General features: G+C 40.5%; 1 protein-coding gene across 3 annotated transcripts in view; it reads left to right on the top strand.

Annotated features, from left to right (window-relative positions):
- The window catches only part of plxnb2a.1 (plexin b2a, tandem duplicate 1), a 232,844-nt gene that overhangs the window by 177,825 nt on the left and 33,940 nt on the right, over nt 1-21,079 (top strand). For all 3 annotated transcript variants that reach the window (XM_086270118.1, XM_086270120.1, XM_086270119.1), the window contains 9 exons: nt 727-835; nt 985-1,096; nt 2,148-2,249; nt 2,368-2,466; nt 7,836-7,923; nt 8,128-8,291; nt 11,783-11,931; nt 12,313-12,448; nt 20,850-20,986. In XM_086270118.1, coding sequence (XP_086126244.1) covers nt 727-835; nt 985-1,096; nt 2,148-2,249; nt 2,368-2,466; nt 7,836-7,923; nt 8,128-8,291; nt 11,783-11,931; nt 12,313-12,448; nt 20,850-20,986 — 1,096 coding nt within the window. The remainder of the gene's footprint in view (nt 1-726; nt 836-984; nt 1,097-2,147; nt 2,250-2,367; nt 2,467-7,835; nt 7,924-8,127; nt 8,292-11,782; nt 11,932-12,312; nt 12,449-20,849; nt 20,987-21,079) is intronic.

The raw sequence follows: 21,079 nt of genomic DNA on the forward strand, positions 1-21,079 counted from the left end.
TGTTTTTATATTAAAAAGAGGGTAACTGTCTAACTGTTATCAGCTGTGTGCTCCAGGAGCAAGAAAGTGAGCTGTGTTTTAAAAAACCTTTAAATATTAAATGTAGGTGTTGCAGTTTGCCCTTTTAAAAGACATTGCCTCCTCACATTGACCCTTATTTTGTGCCACGTATTAGTGGTAACCTAGTTAAGGTTATTAGGCCATTTATTAATGTAGTATAACAGAAATAAATGGAGAAATAATTAACAGGAAAAAAGTATATTAACAGTAAAGCCAATGTTTTTACATTTTGTATCAAAATACAACAAATTGGTGAATACAGTGCTAGTGTAATTTTTTTATTGCACACTCTTGAAATGTGAAGAATATAAAGATATAAATATTAGCATATGCTACTCTCACATCTGTATAATAAAATAACGTCTGATATATAAACTGATAAACACCTTGTTTCAGAGTTGATAGGCGCTGGAATTTTATTACTGTTGACCAAAGTTAGTCATATCCTGCCTCCTCCCACCTTTAGCTTTGCAGTCTTGATGCTAAGCTAAGTTAGCCGGCTGTTAGTGGTTGCATCAAGGAAACTTACTTTGTTTGACTTTCGGTAAATTGCTCCTTTAACAGTTAATAGGAAAAACAACACCAACAAAACCTTGATTTTAATGTGTGTGTGTGTGTGTGTGTGTGTGTGTGTGTGTGTGTGTGTGTGTGTGTGTGTGTGTGTAGACTTTGTGTCAGTTCCCATGAGGATTGTGGTGAATTCAATCGAGGTGACGTCAGGAAACTATGACTTCTACAACTGTGCTGCCACCGTCAGGAAGAACCAAAATACACCGTAAGATGGATAATGTAACCTCCCCTCCCTCATATATACGTGCGTGTATACCGAAAAAGTATACACGCACGTATATATGTGTGTATCACACGTCCGCTTTACATACTTAAAGCAGACGTGTGATGGCACGCACTTCTCGTTGTTTTCAGGTGTATAGCGTGTGTGACCAGTAAGTGGGGCTGTCAGTGGGACGCTCAGACTCACAGCTGCAGTGACGACGACCATAATGTGAATGGAGATTACATAATCAAACCCCAACAGGTAATAAAATAATAATCTGCAGCTTTTGCCTTTTAGAACTGCTTTAATTCTTCAAGCACAGATTCATCAAGGAGCTAGAAACACTCCTCAGAGAGAGTTTGAGGTGATCTGAGTTTTGTGACATGGTACATAGAAGCAGCCTTTAGTAGATGGCGTGCACATGTCCGTCCATCTGAAGGGACAGACAGGGTAGGTTGTGGTGTTTAGATGATGCTTAGTTGGTAATAAAGGGGCCCAAAGTGTACCAAGCAAATACTATCACACCACCTGCAGCCTGAACAGTTAATAGAAGCCAGGATGGAGCAGCTCGTGTTACCCTGCTGTCTGAATTGAGATCGATAAGACCAGGCAACGTTTTCCCAGACTTCTGTTGTACAGTTTTGGTGAGCATGTGCAAACTGTAGCCTCAGTTTCTTGTTCTTAGCTAACAGATTGGAAAGCAGTGTGGTCTTCTGCAGCTGCAGGCCATCATCTTCATGGTTCAATGTGTTGTGCATTCAGAGATGCTCTTCTGCATACCTTGGTTGTAACAAGTGGTCAGTTGAGCACTTTTGCCTTTCCTATCAGCACGAGGCAGTCTGGCCATTCTCCTCAACATGGACTTTTCCTCTTAAAGAGGAAAAGCCGCTCACTGGATAATTTCTCTTTTTTGGATCATTCTCTGTAAACTCCAGAGGTGGTTGTGTGGGAAAATCCCAGCAGGTGTACTCAGTTTTACCACTATAATTAGCTGATAGGATATTTGCTCTAACTTGCATATGAAGTCTACCTAGTAATGGGGACGAAAGAGTATGGAGTGGCCGAAGCTCATCATTAACATCAAATATTAACAAGGAAATTGAATGTTTCTCTGTTTATATTGATGAGTTGTTAAGTGTCTGAAGTGTTTCACAGTGAGCTATGATGATTTGATTCGAGGATGGATAATTCACAGCATTGCCTGAAGTGTTTTGTTTCCCCATGAGTACTTACATTGTATTTGAAGGTGTGAACTGTGCTGTTAGCTGTTGAGCTTAATATTTCTGCTCCTGCTTCTCTTTCTGTGATGTAGTCCGACAATTGTCCTCAGTTTGAGTCTCCGGAGCCGGCGTTGATCCCTGTGGGCTACCAGATCCCCATCAGCTTCCAGGGAAGAAACCTGGACAGCTACATGGTGAGATCAGTCAGAGCTGCTGACTTACTGCTTCATAAACATCCAAATATTGTCGTCAACATCATCTGTGTGATCATTTCTCTCAGTTGTGTGTGTGTGTGTGTGTGTGTCTCTCCAGGACCGGACATTTTTGATCGGGACTGAGCTGATGAAGCACAGCGAGCAGGAGGTGGCAAAGGAGGAGGAGACATCAAAGTTCAGATTCAGAGGATATAAGGTCAGTATAACGAGGAGGAAGAGGGGACAACCTTGTTAAAATTTGTGATAAAGATTAAATACTTTGAGCTCAAAAAAGACAAATGATAGTGGGAAGGAGAAACTCCCTTTTAACAGGAGGATGCCTCCAGTAGAACCAGGCTCAGGGAATGGCAGTCATCGTGACAGGTTGGGGGTCATAATGAGGTCAGTGTATGTGCAAGTAATCTCTGTGATCCAATCACAGACTTCAGACCGCTCCATCCAATGTGGTCATCTCAGACACACAGCTGTGAATGTAAGCACACAAAGTCATCTAATTAGAGTAAATGTGACGTTATAGTTCGTCAGAGTTTTCATCAGGGTTTCTTAATCACTGAAACTACCAGTTGGAGGCAAATTGAAGGTTTGTGACATGTCACCTCTTATCCCGAAGACGACTTCAGTTCTAAAAGGTTACCAGATGTTGAACCCCAGTCAGGCTGTCATCTCAGAGGAGGTCCTGAGACTCATTGACCCACCCTGTCCTCATTTGAGTCTGAGCATCTGAATCTCAAGGGGTGTCAAGGTGGCTGATAGTTGGTGTAATAGGCCATTACGGTTCTCTGATGGTCGGTCCACGTCGACGTAGATGGCCTCTTTTACTCATGAAGACTGCTCTTGGGTGGAAAGTGAAACATCTGAAAGAAGACTTGGATGAACATGCACAGACACTGATCTGTGCTTAAGCCGTAATACGAGCTGGTTTGATTCTCTGAACACTAAGGACAGGTGCCTCAGGGCTTCCTTTATTTACCTCCTTTAGCACAGGATACACTGAAGGATCCTCCCTGAAAGAAAAGGAGAAGATGGCATCCCACGATTCAAAGGAACGCTCCATCAGGAGGTCAGCATGACTGAACAGAGATCATCACTGCTAACATGCAGATATGCTAAGATTAGTTAATCATACAGCAGTGCTACTTTTGGAGTGGAGTGAATGTTGCAGTGTAACTCGGGTTGCACTGACGCTGTCCTCGTTTTGGCGTGCTGTATTTCCATCTTTCAGGATTATCTTTAATTAAATTTGACTTCAGAGATGCAGAAAGCTTTAATAAAGGAAGAGTTAAAGTGGATCAAGAGAACATGTTGAGCGGAGAGCAGGGTGAACAGCATTTCTTAATGCAGCCATGTCATTTCACCCTCGTGACTGCAAAGCTCTGTTCTGTTTTTAACCTTAGTTGACATAGTGATATTTTCCACCCGCTTGTCTGTATTTATAACATTTACAGCACAAAACATTACGGCAGCAACACTCAGCATCATTTCCTGAAGAAATGTGACTAGAAAAAGACAGAAGGTCGGCAACAAGGTGCATTTTTTAGAAATATGAATCACATAAATTCACACAGGTAGAGTCCCTGAATAAAAATGTAGAACTGGAAATAATCCTGGGTGCAGACATTTGACAGGACCTCTGTCAGGCTGTGCTGGATTCTTCAGATCTGCTAGTTTTTTAGGCCTGCCACTGTCCTCCACTTGTCCACTCTCCTCAGAAATTTTCGCCTAATAGTTTAGACAGGCTGCATGAGTTGGGTAAATTTTTAATGCTTGAGTGATTGACAGGTCACTGCAAAGAGGCTTAACAAACCAAAATATTCCTCTGAAAATGGTCAAGTACAAGGACCGGATTAATAATGAGTAAAAAAGCAGCCAATGTCTAAATGACCCTTAGAAAGCATGGGGAACTATTGGACCACTTCAGAACATTCCAAGAAAGGTCTGACTTCTTACAAATCGAAGGGCGTAGGTTAAGACTTTTGCACAGTGCTGTAAATAATCCAAATACTTAGTAAAGTCTCTACTATGAAACCACTGAAAGCCTTTAAAACGGGCACAGGAATAAAAGCTAAAAAGGAGTGTTGAACAGGAAAGAATCAGCTGACAAGATAAAAACAGAACGCAGTCTCTGAATGTGAACAGTAATGCTGCTTTTTCTGTGTCTTTACTAACGTACACAAATTAAAACCCACTTAAAAAAAAAACCCACTCTGATTCTTGTGCTGCGTCCATTAGCAGCCTCCAGAAAGAATGAAATCTCTCTCCGCTTCTCGGCTTTCTGTTTATGTTTTCAAGCTCGCCGTCGCTGCCGAAAGCTATAGAAAAATCAGGGAGTGCATCATTAATGATAATTAGACAATTAGTGCATCGTTAGCAGTTAATTTGTGAGTAAATGAACATGATTGGGAGTCAGAAAGTGTTTCGAGCGCAGCTCTAAGTTTAGTTCATTGCTTCTGAAATCTTGTGCTTGTGTTTCGTTTTATGTGTTTCGTCAGCTGTTTTCAGTTTTGTTGAGCACACACTGATTGTGCTGTCAAACGGATGTGTGCAATGGCGCCCCCTTATGGACTATAGAGATGGATAATTATTTTCCCTGATTCACTGAACCGCAGGTGTGTGCGTGTGTGTTTGTTTCAGTGACGTTTTGCTCGCATCCCTCTCGTACACCCCCCAGTTTTTCCTCTTTTCTGCCTCCATTGATCCTTGCCTTACGCTGAGTCCAAGTCTGCCAATATGCAGTTAAAGAGTGTGTGTGTCTGTGTGGGGGTGTGCTTTCATGTTTGTGTGTGTCACTGCAGGCTTTCCTCTCATTATCTCTGGTATTTGTCTCTACATGATACTTTTTTTTTTTCCTCTTCTTTTAGTTTTTTCCCCACTTTTTTTTTTCATATATCCTGAAGAAAACTTGTCTTGATTTATGGCTACAGTGGTGTGTGTGTGTGTGTGTGTGTGTGTGTGTGTGTGTGTGTGTGTTTGCGTTTGCGTTTGCTTTTGCTTTTTTCATTGTGTGTGCTGACCTTCACAGTTGGATAGAGGCGAGGTAATTTAGTGTGGAGTTCCAAAATAGGGAGGAAGGTTTTGTTGTTCTGTGTTAATGCAGACCTGAGGGGAAGTGTGTGTGTGTGTGTGTGTGTGTGTGTGTGTGTGTGTGTGTGTGTGTGTGTGTCTAATTGTGTTACTTGTGTTGTGGGGACATGCATTTAAAAAAAAGAGCATAAGGGGGATTCACATCAGCACACAAGGTGTCGGTGTAAAGGTGTCGGGCTCCAGTCACTCATGCTGTAGTCTTTCATGTAATCTCTGTTCCCTGAGTTTAACATGTAGGCAGCACCGTCTTCCTGGTGTTATAAGTAACCTGATCAAACCGCATTGAGGACAAACTCTGGGAACAATTGCCTGATAGTTTGTCATTTAAGGACTTGTAGGCGTCACGTAAATATAAAACTTCGCCGCCTTCTGTAAAGCAGTACTAAAGTGTTCTGCATGGTAGAGGAAGTGGAAGCTCCAGGAGATGATGCAATGGACATAACATTGGATAACAGTGTCACACTGCTTTTTGCATAATGTCAGTGGGGAATTTTGATAAGTGGTGAAGAAAGCACTTACTGTGCAATACAAAAGTGTTCCTTTGTACGTGAGTTTTTCATTTTAAATGTCAGCAAAATGTCTTTAAAATGTCTCTTAAATCAGACGCTTGTCTGTTAGTGCTGTGCTGTGTTTCCTATGTTATTAAAGCAGATGTGGAATCAGACTATATCAGAGATGGATGTAGCTGCCAGGCCTGAAAAATGAAACAACTGGACCAGTATCTTGAGCCTGCATTCTTTCTAACAGCCAGCAGGAGGCGACTGCTCTGCTCTTTGGTTGTACGGCAGTGTGAGAGAAAAGAACTGAATATCTTGGACCCCAATAAACATCATGTGTCATTGTGTTTATTTCATAAATTATTATCCATATATTTTGAATAAAACAGGAAACAGGGCACAGTGCTGTGCAGAAGTCTTAGGCACCCGTCATTTCTTTATATTGTTATTTCAAGGAGCCAGTTTTTCTTGATTCTTGAAGTTGTCTCGAGCATTAGTTTTCCAGGCCTTTTGAAGGGTGCTGGCTGCTTTTTCACTCATTTTTAGTCCAGTAATTGTACCTGCTGCTAGTAACAATCATTTCTTCCTATTTCTTTGGTTGAATTTATGAAAAATGCCAAAGATAACAGTTTATTAGATACATATTTATATTTCTGCACCAACTTCCCAAAGAACTGGTGAAGCAGAAGCTTTCTACATCAGATGAATCGTATCTGAAAGACATGTTCTTTAGAAACTGGTGAGAAAAAATCACGCAGTCCTGACAGGGCCTGAGAGAAACATCTGGACCTTCAGATGATCCATATGTTGTTCATTGAAGCCTCATCAGAATGGTCTCAGTGGAAGAGCGGTTGTAGATGTGAAACAAGGAGAAAAGGCTGAGGTATGCCAGATCACACAAAAAATAATCAACAGAAATTTTATATTTTTTGTTAGAGGGTCAGGAGAGAGGTACAACAGTGAGCTTCTTCAGTAAAACACAGTGGAGGTTCTGTTGTGGTTTGGGGCTTTATTTTAGCCAGTGGTGTTGGGGATCTTGTCAAAATTGATGGTGTTATGAACACAGAAAAGCACCATCAGATTTTAATCCACCATCTGGAAAACATCTGAGTGGTAACAGCTTCGTTTTGCAACATACCGATGATCCCAAACACACTGCTGATGCAGAGAAAGCTTACCTGGGCAGCTAACACACAGTGGAACACTATGAGTCATGGCTTGGCCTCAATATTATTGTGTGTGTGTGTGTGTGTGTGTGTGTGTGTGTGTGTGTGTGTGTGTGTGTGTGTGTGTGTGTGTGTGTGTGTGCGCAGAAACAACCAAAGAAGAGCTTTGAATGTCCTTCAGGAAGCCTGTTGAACTATTCCTGAAGACTATTTAAAAACAAATTGCAGAAAGCCGCCTGACAGAGTTCAGACTGTGCTGCAGAATAAAAGTGGTCACACCAAATATTGACTATTAAACTTGTTAGAATTGTGTAAACTCTGTTTTATTTGCATGTTTCAATAAATCGCTCCACCCGTGTCCCATTTTTCTAGCAACATGTAAAGAAATGAAGGGAGGCTCAGGACTTCTGCACAGCACTGTACTGTATATTTTAGGGTTTGGCTAGCTTGTAATTGACAAGCTGCGAATGTATGAGCCAGGTTCAAAATCAAAGAGGGTAACAACCAAATTGGCTTCGAAACTCTCCACAAACCAAATGTAGAACGTCGCCGTGGTATCCAAGTCCATCCTTTATATACTCAGTCCATGAGGTAGTTGTATTAGGTTAAAGCTGCAGTGTATGTCCTTCCAAGACACAACCACCACAACACCACTGGGACTTTAGATTCTCTTAATATAAGTCATTAATTTTTTTTTAGTTAAAACTATGATTACGGTTTGGATAAGATGGGCAGTGGTTTTGGTCTCCAGAAACATATTTTTTAGTTAATGAAATGTCCTCTGAAGTGATGGAAACATGGCCGTGTGTCTGTGTGTGCAGTTTGAATACGACGAGCAGCAGGAGGTGAACGTATCCTTCCACATCAAGGACAGAGACACTGAGAGGAAGATTGACAGCACCCTGACAGGTTGGTATTTCACCAACACAGACACTTCACAATCGCACATAAATCAGGATAAAGTGTGAAAGTGCAGTTATCACGCTGTTTTTAGTGTCACCTTCGCTCATTTCAAATTCACTTCCAGCTGCATTATGATAATTAGCCTCACCCTCTCTTCTCAATCTTCTTCTTCATCTTCCTCTCCTCTTCTTGCCGCTGTCTCCCCAACAGTCGTACTATATAGCTGCTCAGTGGGAAGAGAGGACTGCAGCCTGTGTAAACATGCCGACTCCAAGTACCAGTGTGTTTGGTGCGCCGCCTCACACAGCTGCGTTTACCGGGAACTCTGCCGTTCACCGCAGCCAGCGCAGTGCCCCAACCCAGAAATCACTGATGTGAGTCATAAAAACACAAAGCCATGACCTCTGACATGTCGGTAGGAAACACTGTTGGAACTTCTTTATGGACAGGATTGGTTCTATGTTTGGGAGCCTGACGGGTTTGAATGAGTGAAATGTATGTGCGGTAACTTTTACCCTCTGTAAGACTATGGCAGTGAGATTCATCTATCCTTCCATCCATTTATTTTTGTTTATCCTATTTGGAAGCAGGTTGCAGCAGGATAAACAGGATCATTTACTTCAGATGTTTTCACCTCACCCAGCTTCTTTTTATGTGAAAAGCCTGCAACCATACTCTGAGGCTCCTCCAGATATCTGAGCGCTCTAAAAGTCCAGACACCCAACAGATGAAGCTAGTTTCTGCCATTGGTATCCGCAATTTCCCTCTTCTGGTCCACTTCTCGCTAAACTCCTTTGCTTTGGGCACCAGCTCTCCCCCAACTCAGCAATCGTGTCGTCCACACAAAAATCTGAAACACGATTCTCAAACAGATCTTCCTCACATTGACGTCCTGTTCATATGTAAAAAAAGGAAAACCCAACTCATCATCATTCAGCAAAATCACAGGTAAAAAGTTCTAATAAGAGAGCTTTATCATGTTCAGATATCCCAGTTTTGGGTGAGAATTCCTGGGACTAAGTAAAAGATCTGCACCAAGAATGTCTTATTCTTCAGTTTCACACAAATATAACAACCACAAAGACTTGAACAAAAACTGCAGCATGTTCCATTTATAATCTGCACTGAACCAGAGAGTGACCTCACAGCATTTCAGAGATTAAACCGCAGAGCTGTGATGTGGCTGTGTCATTTAACAGAAGCAGAAATCCAGGAGAAGATCTGTGAGTAGCACCTTTAATAGAGCCAGTATTGCATTTTCCCTTCTCATCGTAACAGAAGACGAGAAAACCTACTGACATAAATCACACCGTTGTTCATGTGAAGTTGTCCTTTGTAGAAAAGAGTGCAGTGGGAAAACTGCAACCAGCTCTGAAATGTGCTGCGGCTGCAGAAAAAAAAACATACATAGAAAGCAATCTTATGGATGACAGAGGACAAGAATGATTTTACATGGATCTGTTTGATTTTTGTCACTTTGCACAACCTGATTTGCTCACCAACATATTTTTGTGAGTGCTCTTACTTGGTTAGCATCCAAGTTTTTGGTGCAAAGCCTAAAAGTTTCTCACTTTTAACCTGATGGCCATCATCTTTAAAGAAACAGAGTGTGACGTTATCAGCTAACCCTGGCTCGCCTAGTTAGCAAGCTGGATCCACAGACTATATTTGTGCAACACAAAGAAGCAAACACCTGCTAATTAGTATTAAATAAGACACTAAAGCTGGAAGTAAAGATTAATTAATTGGCAGCATTTAACTTCACTCCACGATCATTATGTCGACTCCAATCACTTGAATTAATTGAGGTCATTCAAGTTAGCCACACTATTAATAATACACATTTTTATCTTTACTGCAGTTTAAATGGGTGAGATGCATTACAGTCACACTAAAGCAGCACAACCAGAATTATGAAGTTGCCACCTCGTTGCCTTTGAAATAGTTACTTCAAAGATGGGGATCGAATCTGCGGCCACTCAGATTCAGCTCAAAGCAGCTTTGCCACATCAAGATGGCGATAAAACAGCAATCAGACAGTCGGTCTGCTCTCAGTTTGCCGTTGAATGGGGCCAATCTGGCAATCACATGCAGTCTGTTTGGGTTAATACATCCATTAACTGTGATAAATTGGCCAAAACTTCAAATCTGTTTGCAGCTACATACATAGAAATTCTGCTACTACTTACATTAAGTACCAGTTTAACTGGAAAATAGGCGTTTGGTAGGATTGCTTTTACTTAGGAGGAATAACCAATACCTAGTTGGCATCCAGCTGAGTCGACTCCCTTTTTGCAAAGGGTTGATTGCCAGCACATTGCAACCAATATGCGTGGTTTAGAAATTAGACAGCAATTCTTTGCAACCTTTCACCAATCTGTCTGAGATGGCAGTCGATCATCTTCCTAAACCACAGGTGTCTAACCTGAAGCCTCAAGGGCCGGTGTCCTGCAGGTTTTAGATATCAACACCCCTGAATCAAATGATTAGTTCATTGCCAGGCCTCTGGAGAACTTCAAGACACGTTGAAGAGGTAATTTAGTCATTTAAATGAGCAGTGTTGGATCAAGGACACATCTAAAACCTGCAGGACAACGACCCTTTAGGCCTGGACTTGGACACCCCCGTCCTAATTTATTAAACTGAATTTTGTTTGGTTTTTTTGTTCATTTTGTTCAGTATCAAACACATTTTGTTCTTCAGGATTTTTTTCTTTTAGTTGTACATCAAATTAAACAAAGCAAAGAATCCACGAACCCTCACCTACATCTGTGTGGACGGTCTTAGAAATCCACATCTTTTCACAAATTCATCTCTTCTCTTTTTGTCACTGAGCTAATTTTTTTCCTTCCCATATTGTATTCGCTGTTTCTCTCCTCCTTGGCTGAACTGCTTCAGTATGTTTCCTATTTTCTCTGGAACATCAGTCATTTGTTTCAGGCCCCGTCTTGATTTCCTCTGGGCTGCGGCTGATTATGCCAGAAGAAGTTAGTTATTTCCACAGCAGACTTTGCTGAGGATGACAGGGAGGTGAATATATACAAGATGAATTTGATCTTATACGTCGTGCAGTCACGTCAAATTGAAGATGAGATGGCCCAAATTGAAGCAGATATGCCGAGCCTTTGCTTCAGAAGATGTGTTTTCACAGGCTGTACTTCAACATCTTTATGAATATTTATACATTAATGTCATAACATTGGAAGCAGAAATATTTACAATTTAATTTTTTTATCTTTCTTTAGATTTTTTCCCATTTTCAGATTTTTCCCTTTAATTCATAAAGTCGTAGTACAGAGAGAAAAACCCCAAAAAGCACAGAATTATAAAAATATTTTCTTTATTAAATCTGAAATATTTGAAAAAAATATTGTTTTTAAATATTACAAAGTGCAATTAATGGAATATTTGTTTTAGAAAATGGACGTATTCATTGGTCGGTAGGTCACTTATCATTAAAATAAAAGCAGCACGGCGCTGTTTTCACCTTTACACTGTGCTACACTCTAATTAGCATTCAGCTTCACCTGAAGCATCCCTGAAGCCTTCATTTGTTGGACACTTTGGCCAAGCAGAAACTGGTGAGCTGTGAGTGGCGCATGCAGGCGTCCCATCATTCTGTGATTTGGGGAATGCTTTACATCTTCATTATCACTCGGTAGCGTTTGCTTAATTGTAGGAAGCCAAAATTGTTAATATTTGATTGTTGTGCAGTATTCTGTAAGGACCTTTCAAACCTGTTTCTACCCACAGCTTGTGTGACTGATTGACAGAAAAAGTAACTTTGGTATTATTGCAGGTTTTGGAATTTCAGCTCTCCTGCTATGATCTGTGATATCAAACAGTCTTTTCTTTCCTTCTCCAGATCAGCCCTCGGTACGGCCCTCTGAATGGCCGGATCTCAGTGACCATCAAAGGCTCCAACATGGGAATAAAGAAGGATGACATCAAAAAGATCACAGTGGCTGGAGTGGACTGCATTCACCAGGAGGACAGATACTCTGTCTCAACCAGGTACTCTAACAGGAGCGACGGCCTCGTTAACATGCAGATAGAAGCACACCTGTTGCTTTTACACATTAAGCTGAAGCTCTTTCACATGCACCTGTAGCAGTGTGCTGACATGAATTATTAGCTAAAGATAAAAATCTATAAAAGCTGAGTGTTTCTGCACGTCATTTTGTTTTTTTTGGTTGATTGTACCAGGCACTGCCCCGCAGGTGAAGGCTTTGATCTATTAGCCTGACCCAAAACTTGATTGCTTACATACTTGCAAGTAATCTCCATATGTAATGTACAATTAAGGGGTTGATTCAAGAGGGGGCACTGAGTTATTTGAATTCTGGGCCTCCATCTGTTTTCTGAACCGCGGCCTCTGTTGTTTTCTGTCGGCAGCGTGGTGTGTGAGATTGGCCCGGCGAAGCGAAACCCACCGCAGGACCTCCCGTTTGAAAGGACCAACAGCGGACCAGTGGAGATAACAGTTGAAGGAGAACGATCGGGGACATCTCAGGTCTATTTTACCTACAGGGTACGTCAAGACCTTCCTCTAACACACGGTCAGGAAACGCATGAAAGTAGCAGGTGCTCATCAGCACTTTCAAAATAAGAGTGTGGGGTTTGTCTACTAGTAAGGTAATTATGGGTAATCGTGGGTATGGATAAAAAGAAATAAGTCAGTAGATAGACGCCTGACCTTGCTTGTGTTATTCACACGCCAGCAGACTAAAGCGAAAGATGTTTCTGTAGCTTGTTTCAGGCTTTTTGATTCAACTTATAATTTAAGACAGTGACGATTAACGAAGATCAGTAATAAACTGATAAATCCCCCTGAAAACACCAGAGGCTCCTTTACATACAGCTCAGGCTTCATAGCATAATGAGCATCAGACCCCACATATGTTAACAGCTAACATGTGTCTTATCTGTACACTAGTTTGCTATTAGAAATGCTGTAGAAATGTCTCCTGATCTTCTGTCTTAAAGCATCTTAGTTCAACTTCAGGAAGCTTTAAAAAACTGTTCAGTCTGGTGTAGTTAAACCTGCAGACACTGCATGCAAACCTTCTCAAAGTCTCTGAGGCAACACCGAACATTGTTTGACACAAGTGCTTCAAACCCCGGAGATCAAATCCCAGAAACATTAAAAGGTTTCTAACAAAGTAAAAGCATGCGGCTCTTCTCTGGTGCGATGCAAGGAAACGGTCTCCCTAAAGAAGCGACAGTGCGTGAAAATACTCCTCGCATACAAATTCACCACCGCCGCACCAAAGTCCATTCAGTTTCCATTCATCCCCCCCACCCTCGCATAGCACAAGAGGAGAAACAAACATGATCAAAATAAATGTGCTTCACCTGCTGTTCTGTTTTGTTTCTTGAACTCGGCTCAGTTGCTTAATTTGAATATCGCTGTTCACATTCATATTTCTTGTTTGTTTCTATTGAACTGACAAAAAGCTAATTAAAGCAAACTGCTGAGACCAAAATGACTAATTTAGTTCATCAGCAGTGCGTCACTGCCTTTAAATGCTGCGACTCAGCTCAGGGTTGAAACTTCAGATTACTACATTGCTGATTTGTCTCAGTGTCTACGCAGAAATATGAAACTAATAAACATGCTGACCACGATGTTGGGCTTTTCATGAACAAGAACACATCGTGTTTCAAAAATATTCAAAATCCAAATGTTTTCACTCCTTTTAGCTTCTCAAGTGTGATGAATTTCGGCGTGTTAGAGGTGAAATTGGATAACATTATGATTACAAGGAGCATTTTGAGTATTTTACAGACATTTTTTGAACAGGTAGGTCGATTAATGAAAAGTCACAAATCACAAAAAACACACATGTGCAGTTGCCCTCAGAAAAAAACACAAAAACTGCAGCAATACGTGTTGCTGAATCATGAAAACAAAGAATACTTCCACAGCTTTAAACTGTCGCTGTATTTATATACCTGCACTCTAGGGTAGCTTTGCATGATTCACAGTTCAGAATAATCCGGATTTATAGTTTAGTCGGCACTGGTGCTGCCTCTCAGTCAATCCTGCATGGGTCAAGCTGTTTTAACTTTCTTTGCTGCTCATGAACAGAAAGTCCAAACTACAGGCAGAGCTTTCATAATGCCCACAAGATATCCACTGGCCAATGATTCACCAAGATGAAGAGAAAGAAAACATACTTTATACAGTACTTAATAATAATAATAATAATAATGTATTATAGCGCTTTTCAAGGCACCCAAAGCGCTTTACAATGCCACTATTCATTCACTCTCACATTCATACACTGGTGGAGGCAAGCTACAGTTGTAGCCACAGCTGCCCTGGGGCAGACTGACAGAAGCGAGGCTGCCATATCGCGCCATCGGCCCCTCTGGCCAACACCAGTAGGCAAGTAGGGTAAAGTGTCTTGCCCAAGGACACAACGACCAGGACAGAGAGCCCAGGGATCGAACCGGCGACCTTCCGGTTACAGATGCGATTCCCAACCCCCTGAGCCACTATCTACTCACCTTTTAAAAATATAGAGATGACAATAAAATGTTCTTTAGAAAATAAAAAATAAATAAATAAATAATACTATAAAAACTTAACTAAAGGTTTGAACTGTCACTTGAGAATATACCATACCAAAAACAAAAGGAAATGAATTGTTGAAGTTCACAAGTGTCAGGAATTGGAGTGAAAAGTATGATCAAGAATGTCAAAAAGCCACACAGTACAAAACCAGCCTGGCAGAGGAAGGAAATTAAAGATTACAAAGACTCTAGTAAGACATGTGTCCAAAGACCCCAACACAACTGCCACCTGACTGACACCCATTAACGACTTAGCCAAGTCAGGAATTGTAGTATAAAAAAGTAAAAACTCAAACTCTCTACAGAAATGGACTGTGAGGTCGCAGACCAAGAATAATACTGCAGAAGAAGATGTTCTTAATCCAGACTGAAAGTGACAATTATTCACACTGGAAGCTAAACTAGACTAAACTGGAGCTCTTTGATCACAGCGATGGTGCTTAGAAAGAAGGCTACAACCTAAAGATCAGCGTTTCTTCAGTGAAACACGGTGGTGGGAGTATTGTGCTGTGAAAAATGAGAGCCACATATGAGGATATTCGTTTAAAGTTTTGATAGAACAGTAGCAGTATAATGTAAGTGGATATCAGGCCCTTGTAGAGCAAAATTCAGTATTTTGGTCTAAATAACCCAAAATGTGACGTCCACATATGTGGACGCCAGGTCCTAGGAGGTTAAAGAAAACCTCAAGCTGTCAGCAGCTAAACTGGGACCCAAAACATGCATCACTCCTGGTGAAGGAGTAACATTACTCACCAGCCTGCATAAAGCCGCGACTTGAATCCCGTTAAAGATCTGTGTGGTAAACAGAAGACCAAGGTTCATACTGGAAGGCCTTTAAATCTGGAGGCACTTGTGAAGCGCTTTTAAAAAAAAAAAAAAAAAAAAAGCAGTCATTTTCATTGGGGGCAAATACTTCTGTCCCCGGTGGTTTTTAAGCAAGACAATTCAGTCTTTGTGTTTGAGTCTGAGTTTTGTTTTTATTTGGTTTTTTGTTTTTTTGGCACCAGGTGCTTTCCAGTGTCCATTTGGAGTTTTCATGTTCAGCTTTCATTGTGGTGTAAAGTGACAGAACCATCACGGAGGATTCAGAAACCTGTGCTTTTTAAAAAAAATTACAAACAGGCTTTCTTCCTTTACTCCTCAGTTACATTAGAGTAAACGCCTTCAGATGACTATAAAGACAGTTAAATGTTCCTGAATGGTTGGAGCTGTTCAGCCTAAGCTTTAAAGTTTCTGTGTGTCACGAGGACAGACTAATAAGCTCGTCTGGGTTATAATTGATGTACAAATGACTAATTACTGCAGCTGACAAATGCTGACCTTTGATGTGAATGAGCCTGATGCTGCCTCATTTTAATTCCACATCGATTTGTTCAGATTTCCATCTGCTGCAACTCCCCTAGTGAGTGTCTCTGGGTTGGAGTTTGTTTCCTTTTAACGTGAAGAACTGTCTGCATTCCCTTTGTCTCTCCCACCGAATACACTTCAGTTGCTGCTGCCTCCTGCACTGCTGTTTTCTCTGTGTGTTCAACTTCCAACCAGGCAGAGTTGTTATGAGTTTGCCTGTCGTTGGGGATATTTATTTTTGTGCTTGCAGCGCTGTCTGCCAGAACAACGAGAACAAATCTGCAACAGCAACGAGCCGAATGCTTAAGTGCGTCTCAGCAGCTGCACATGTGCTACGCTCATTTAAATGATATCATAGTTCTTCTTTGCTTTGGATTCATTTTTATACTTTTTTATTTATATAAGATTCTTCTTGCATCTAAAGAAAGACGACTTAACTTGATCATTTTGAAGGCTCTTTGTGCTGGGGTGTAAACCAGGCATAATATTTGCTCTTGGTTTGGTTGTCCTGTCAGGACTGTACAGAACCTTCCAGTATAACAGAAACCCCTCCAGCTGACCCGCACAGCACAGAAGTAGAAAACGTGCCTGACAGTGAAGCTCGGCCATGACACGGATTTTTATTTTCTTTCTTTTAGTTGTTATTCTTAGTTGTTCTGCTGCCTAAATACCACAGGGTCGAGTTATTGAGTTATTGAGCTGCATAAAATTTACGATCTGTGTGAGTTCGAGATCAAAGCGTTTGTACCTGCAGGACAGCAGCTGGAACATAATGAAGTCTACACGGTTAAAGTTTTCTCTTCACTTCTCATTTTTATTCTTCTCTCTCTCTGCTGCTCGGTTTGACAGATCTGGGAGCTTTTGTTTTTATCATCATAAATATTATTATTGTTATTTTACTCTCCAGAAGCTTTAAAAAAGTGTTTGCAGTTTGAAAACTTGATTTAAGAGTTAAATACAAACATCGGTCCTTCTGAAATTCTCCCAGAGGCATGGAGACATACTCAAAGGAGTCAACCTGTAAAGGAGACTCTCTCTTCCTTTATGTTAGTACCATTATAGATTATTTATATAAAATAGCCACAGCCTCATAACTCTTTAGTTTGGATTTTATGATTTCTGTCACTGGAAAATATTGTTTTGGTGAGACGGAAGTGACGGTATAGTTGCAGCATTAAAGTGATAATACTTAATGAATCATTAGTTTTAAGTACTTTAAGTATACAGGGAGTGCAGAATTATTAGGCAAATGAGTATTTTGTCCACATCATCCTCTTCATGCATGTTGTCTTACTCCAAGCTGTATAGGCTCGAAAGCCTACTACCAATTAAGCATATTAGGTGATGTGCATCTCTGTAATGAGAAGGGGTGTGGTCTAATGACATCAACACCCTATATCAGGTGTGCATAATTATTAGACAACTTCCTTTCCTTTTTTGCAAAATGGGTCAAAAGAAGGACTTGACAGGCTCAGAAAAGCCAAAAATAGTGAGATATCTTGCAGAGGGATGCAGCAGTCTCAAAATTGCAAAGCTTCTGAAGCGTGATCATCGAAGAATCAAGCGTTTCATTCAAAATAGTCAACAGGGTCGCAAGAAGTGTGTGGAAAAACCAAGGCGCAAAATAACTGCCCATGAACTGAGAAAAGTCAAGCGTGCAGCTGCCAAGATGCCACTTGCCACCAGTTTGGCCATATTTCAGAGCTGCAACATCACTGGAGTGCCCAAAAGCACAAGGTGTGCAATACTCAGAGACATGGCCAAGGTAAGAAAGGCTGAAAGACGACCACCACTGAACAAGACACACAAGCTGAAACGTCAAGACTGGGCCAAGAAATATCTCAAGACTGGTTTTTCTAAGGTTTTATGGACTGATGAAATGAGAGTGAGTCTTGATGGGCCAGATGGATGGGCCCGTGGCTGGATTGGTAAAGGGCAGAGAGCTCCAGTCCGACTCAGACGCCAGCAAGGTGGAGGTGAAGTACTGGTTTGGGCTGGTATCATCAAAGATGAGCTTGTGGGGCCTTTTCGGGTTGAGGATGGAGTCAAGCTCAACTCCCAGTCCTACTGCCAGTTTCTGGAAGACACCTTCTTCAAGCAGTGGTACAGGAAGAAGTCTGCATCCTTCAAGAAAAACATGATTTTCATGCAGGACAATGCTCCATCACACGCGTCCAAGTACTCCACAGCGTGGCTGGCAAGAAAGGGTATAAAAGAAGAAAAACTAATGACATGGCCTCCTTGTTCACCTGATCTGAACCCCATTGAGAACCTGTGGTCCATCATCAAATGTGAGATTTACAAGGAGGGAAAACAGTACACCTCTCTGAACAGTGTCTGGGAGGCTGTGGTTGCTGCTGCACGCAATGTTGATGGTGAACAGATCAAAACACTGACAGAATCCATGGATGGCAGGCTTTTGAGTGTCCTTGCAAAGAAAGGTGGCTATATTGGTCGCTGATTTGTTTTGGTTTTGTTTTTGAATGTCAGAAATGTATATTTGTGAATGTGGAGATGTTATATTGGTTTCACTGGTAAAAATAAATAATTGAAATGGGTATTTATTTGTTTTTTGTTAAGTTGCCTAATAATTATGCACAGTAATAGTCACCTGCACACACAGATATCCCCCTAAAATAGCTCAAACTAAAAACAAACTAAGAACTACTTCCAAAAACATTCAGCTTTGATATTAATGAGTTTTTTGGGTTCATTGAGAACATGGTTGTTGTTCAATAATAAAATTATTCCTCAATACAACTTGCCTAATAATTCTGCACTCCCTGTATTGTTGCTCAAGCTTTTGCACTGTAACTTAAGTAGGTTCATAACTTTTAATGAAGGATATTTTTTCACTGTTTCACTTATTTGATACAAATTGATGCCGTGTCACATGATGCATCTTTATTCAGGCACAGGGCTGCATATGAACCTAAAATAGTAAAAGTTTCTACTCCAGTTATCATATAAGATGATTTTGTAGAAGGCCAGCCTCGCCTTATTCCTGCTCACATTTCTTGACTTACTTGCTTCCTTATGAATATGTGTGTTATGTGTCCATTTCCAGGAAGTTTGTTACACCTGCTGATTTTTGTAAATGTGTAAAGCGTTTTGGGGTCCTTAGGGACTAGTAAAGCGCTATATAAATACAGGCCATTTACCATTTTAGTGTTTTGTTTGTTTTTTTAAACTTTCAAATATTGCATAACAAGACCAAACTGAAAACGTGTGGGCAATTTTTTTCTCACTCTTAACTAACTAAAGCTTTTCATTGAACTACCAAATAAACAAATTGGTACTCTCTGTCTGGTCTGACACGTGGCAACACTTCTGTTTTGTTCGTATTTAACAAAATAAAAATGCAAACATAAGTGTACGCGTTAGTTTTTGACTGCTAGTGAAAATTGTTTTCTTTACAAATAACTCTCTCACTGAACTACCAAACCCTCAACATGTTTGTACTCCCTGCTTATATTGTCTTCATATTAAATAACTTTTTGCTTTTTAAAGAGCTTATTTTAACATTGCATTCAACAACAAATAAATCCTCCCTAACAAAAAAGTTACTTCAAGGGCCAAATTGTATTACATTTCTTCATGTCCATATACGGACTGCAAGTAGGGGTGATGTGGGCTACAAGTGGCCCCCAGGCAGCGAGTTCTAAATCAAACATAAGTTTGAAGAGTCATTTTGTAAAATGTATTTTGAAAAATAAAATGTATTTTTTTGCAACATATTTCCACAAAAAGTGTAAAATTAAAATTTCAAATTTATTTAAAAATCCCCCACAAAATACAAATTACTTGAATCATTCTTAACTTGAAGAATACGTATAAAGATTTGGCAAATTGTCCAGTTTTTAAGGTTTTTATCACATAAATTCAGTAATTACAGTAACACAGGTACATGGTTTCGCTATAATGAAGCAGTTCTGACTGCAGCCGATCACTCTGTTGGTTTCATAATGTTAACAAGCTAAAGTGTGGTTTTGTACATGGTGTACCTGAACCTGCTGCTTTGCTCTTACAGCCAGGTGGTGCAGCATATGTTTATGGTGCCGGCATTTAAGTAGCAGCCATCTGGAGTAGCCTCCTATAGACTTAGCCTGTTGAGAGGTTTTTATAAACGCAGCGTTCTTATCAACAGATGTAAATTGTCCTCTAACTGTTTGATCCTTCAGTAAAACCTTCAGTTGGTAAACAAATGGGCTGATTTTGTTGTTCATTAGTAGAATAGATTCACTTGTTTGCTTTTATTACAGTTAAATTAAAACATGATTACTCTAATGTGCTTAACGTTTTTAATCAAAGGAAAAAATGATGAAATAAAACACAAACACAGCGGACGTCCGTGCTTGTGTTCCAGCTGTAGAGTTTATTAACATTTATTACATATACACTCTTATGCAGCGGTCTCCAACCTATTTTGCGCCACGGGCCGGTTTATGCCCAACAATATTTTCACAGACTGGCCTTTAAGGTGTCGCGGATAAATACAACAAAAAAAATAGTATCAGTACCGAAAAAATAAGATTTATTCATAACACACATGAAAAGACCCAGGAAAACAGAGTTAACGATAAAAATCATAAAATAACGCTAAAAACCGATAAAAATCCTGAAAACCATACATTTCACACCCAAGCCTCAACTCTCGCGGCCCGGTACCAAACGACTCGGCCCGGGGGTTGGGGACCGCTGCTCTTATGTGATCCATCCTAAAGTCAGTATTTTCGTCATTATATCAAGTAGAAAAGAAGGCAAATAATTTCCTTACCTATTCAGTCAAACGTGATCTGAACTTTTTTTTTTCAAACTGCTAAAGTAAATGTACAAAATGTAGAAACGTAAAAAGACACAAATATGATTAAATGAATATATGAAATGTATGTACATGCATAGTAGCCTCTGTAATAGAAAGTGTCCACATATTGTATGAAAATTGCAGCATATTCCCATTAAAGTTACTGAGTTTGGTCATTTTCTCCCTGTTCTCTGTGCAGGACCCCGAACCGAGAACAGTCATGCCAGAGAGGGGTCCAGCAGCTGGAGGGACGGTGATCACGATCGGAGGCAAAGACCTGGACACGGCGACTAAAGAGGACGTTGCTGTGACAGTGGGAGGAGTTCCCTGTGAAGTGTAAGTGGCACCTGGTAAAGGAAAATGCAAATGGAACCAGAAACAAAAAAATAAAGAGAATAGATGGACCTGAAACCCATTTATATTCATAAA

The sequence above is a fragment of the Aulonocara sp. 'chitande type north' Nkhata Bay genome, linkage group LG17, assembly GCF_057382095.1.
Source record: "Aulonocara sp. 'chitande type north' Nkhata Bay isolate Kocher_YH1m ecotype deep benthic linkage group LG17, A_spYH_male_GT1.1, whole genome shotgun sequence".
Taxonomy (NCBI): domain Eukaryota; kingdom Metazoa; phylum Chordata; class Actinopteri; order Cichliformes; family Cichlidae; genus Aulonocara; species Aulonocara sp. 'chitande type north' Nkhata Bay.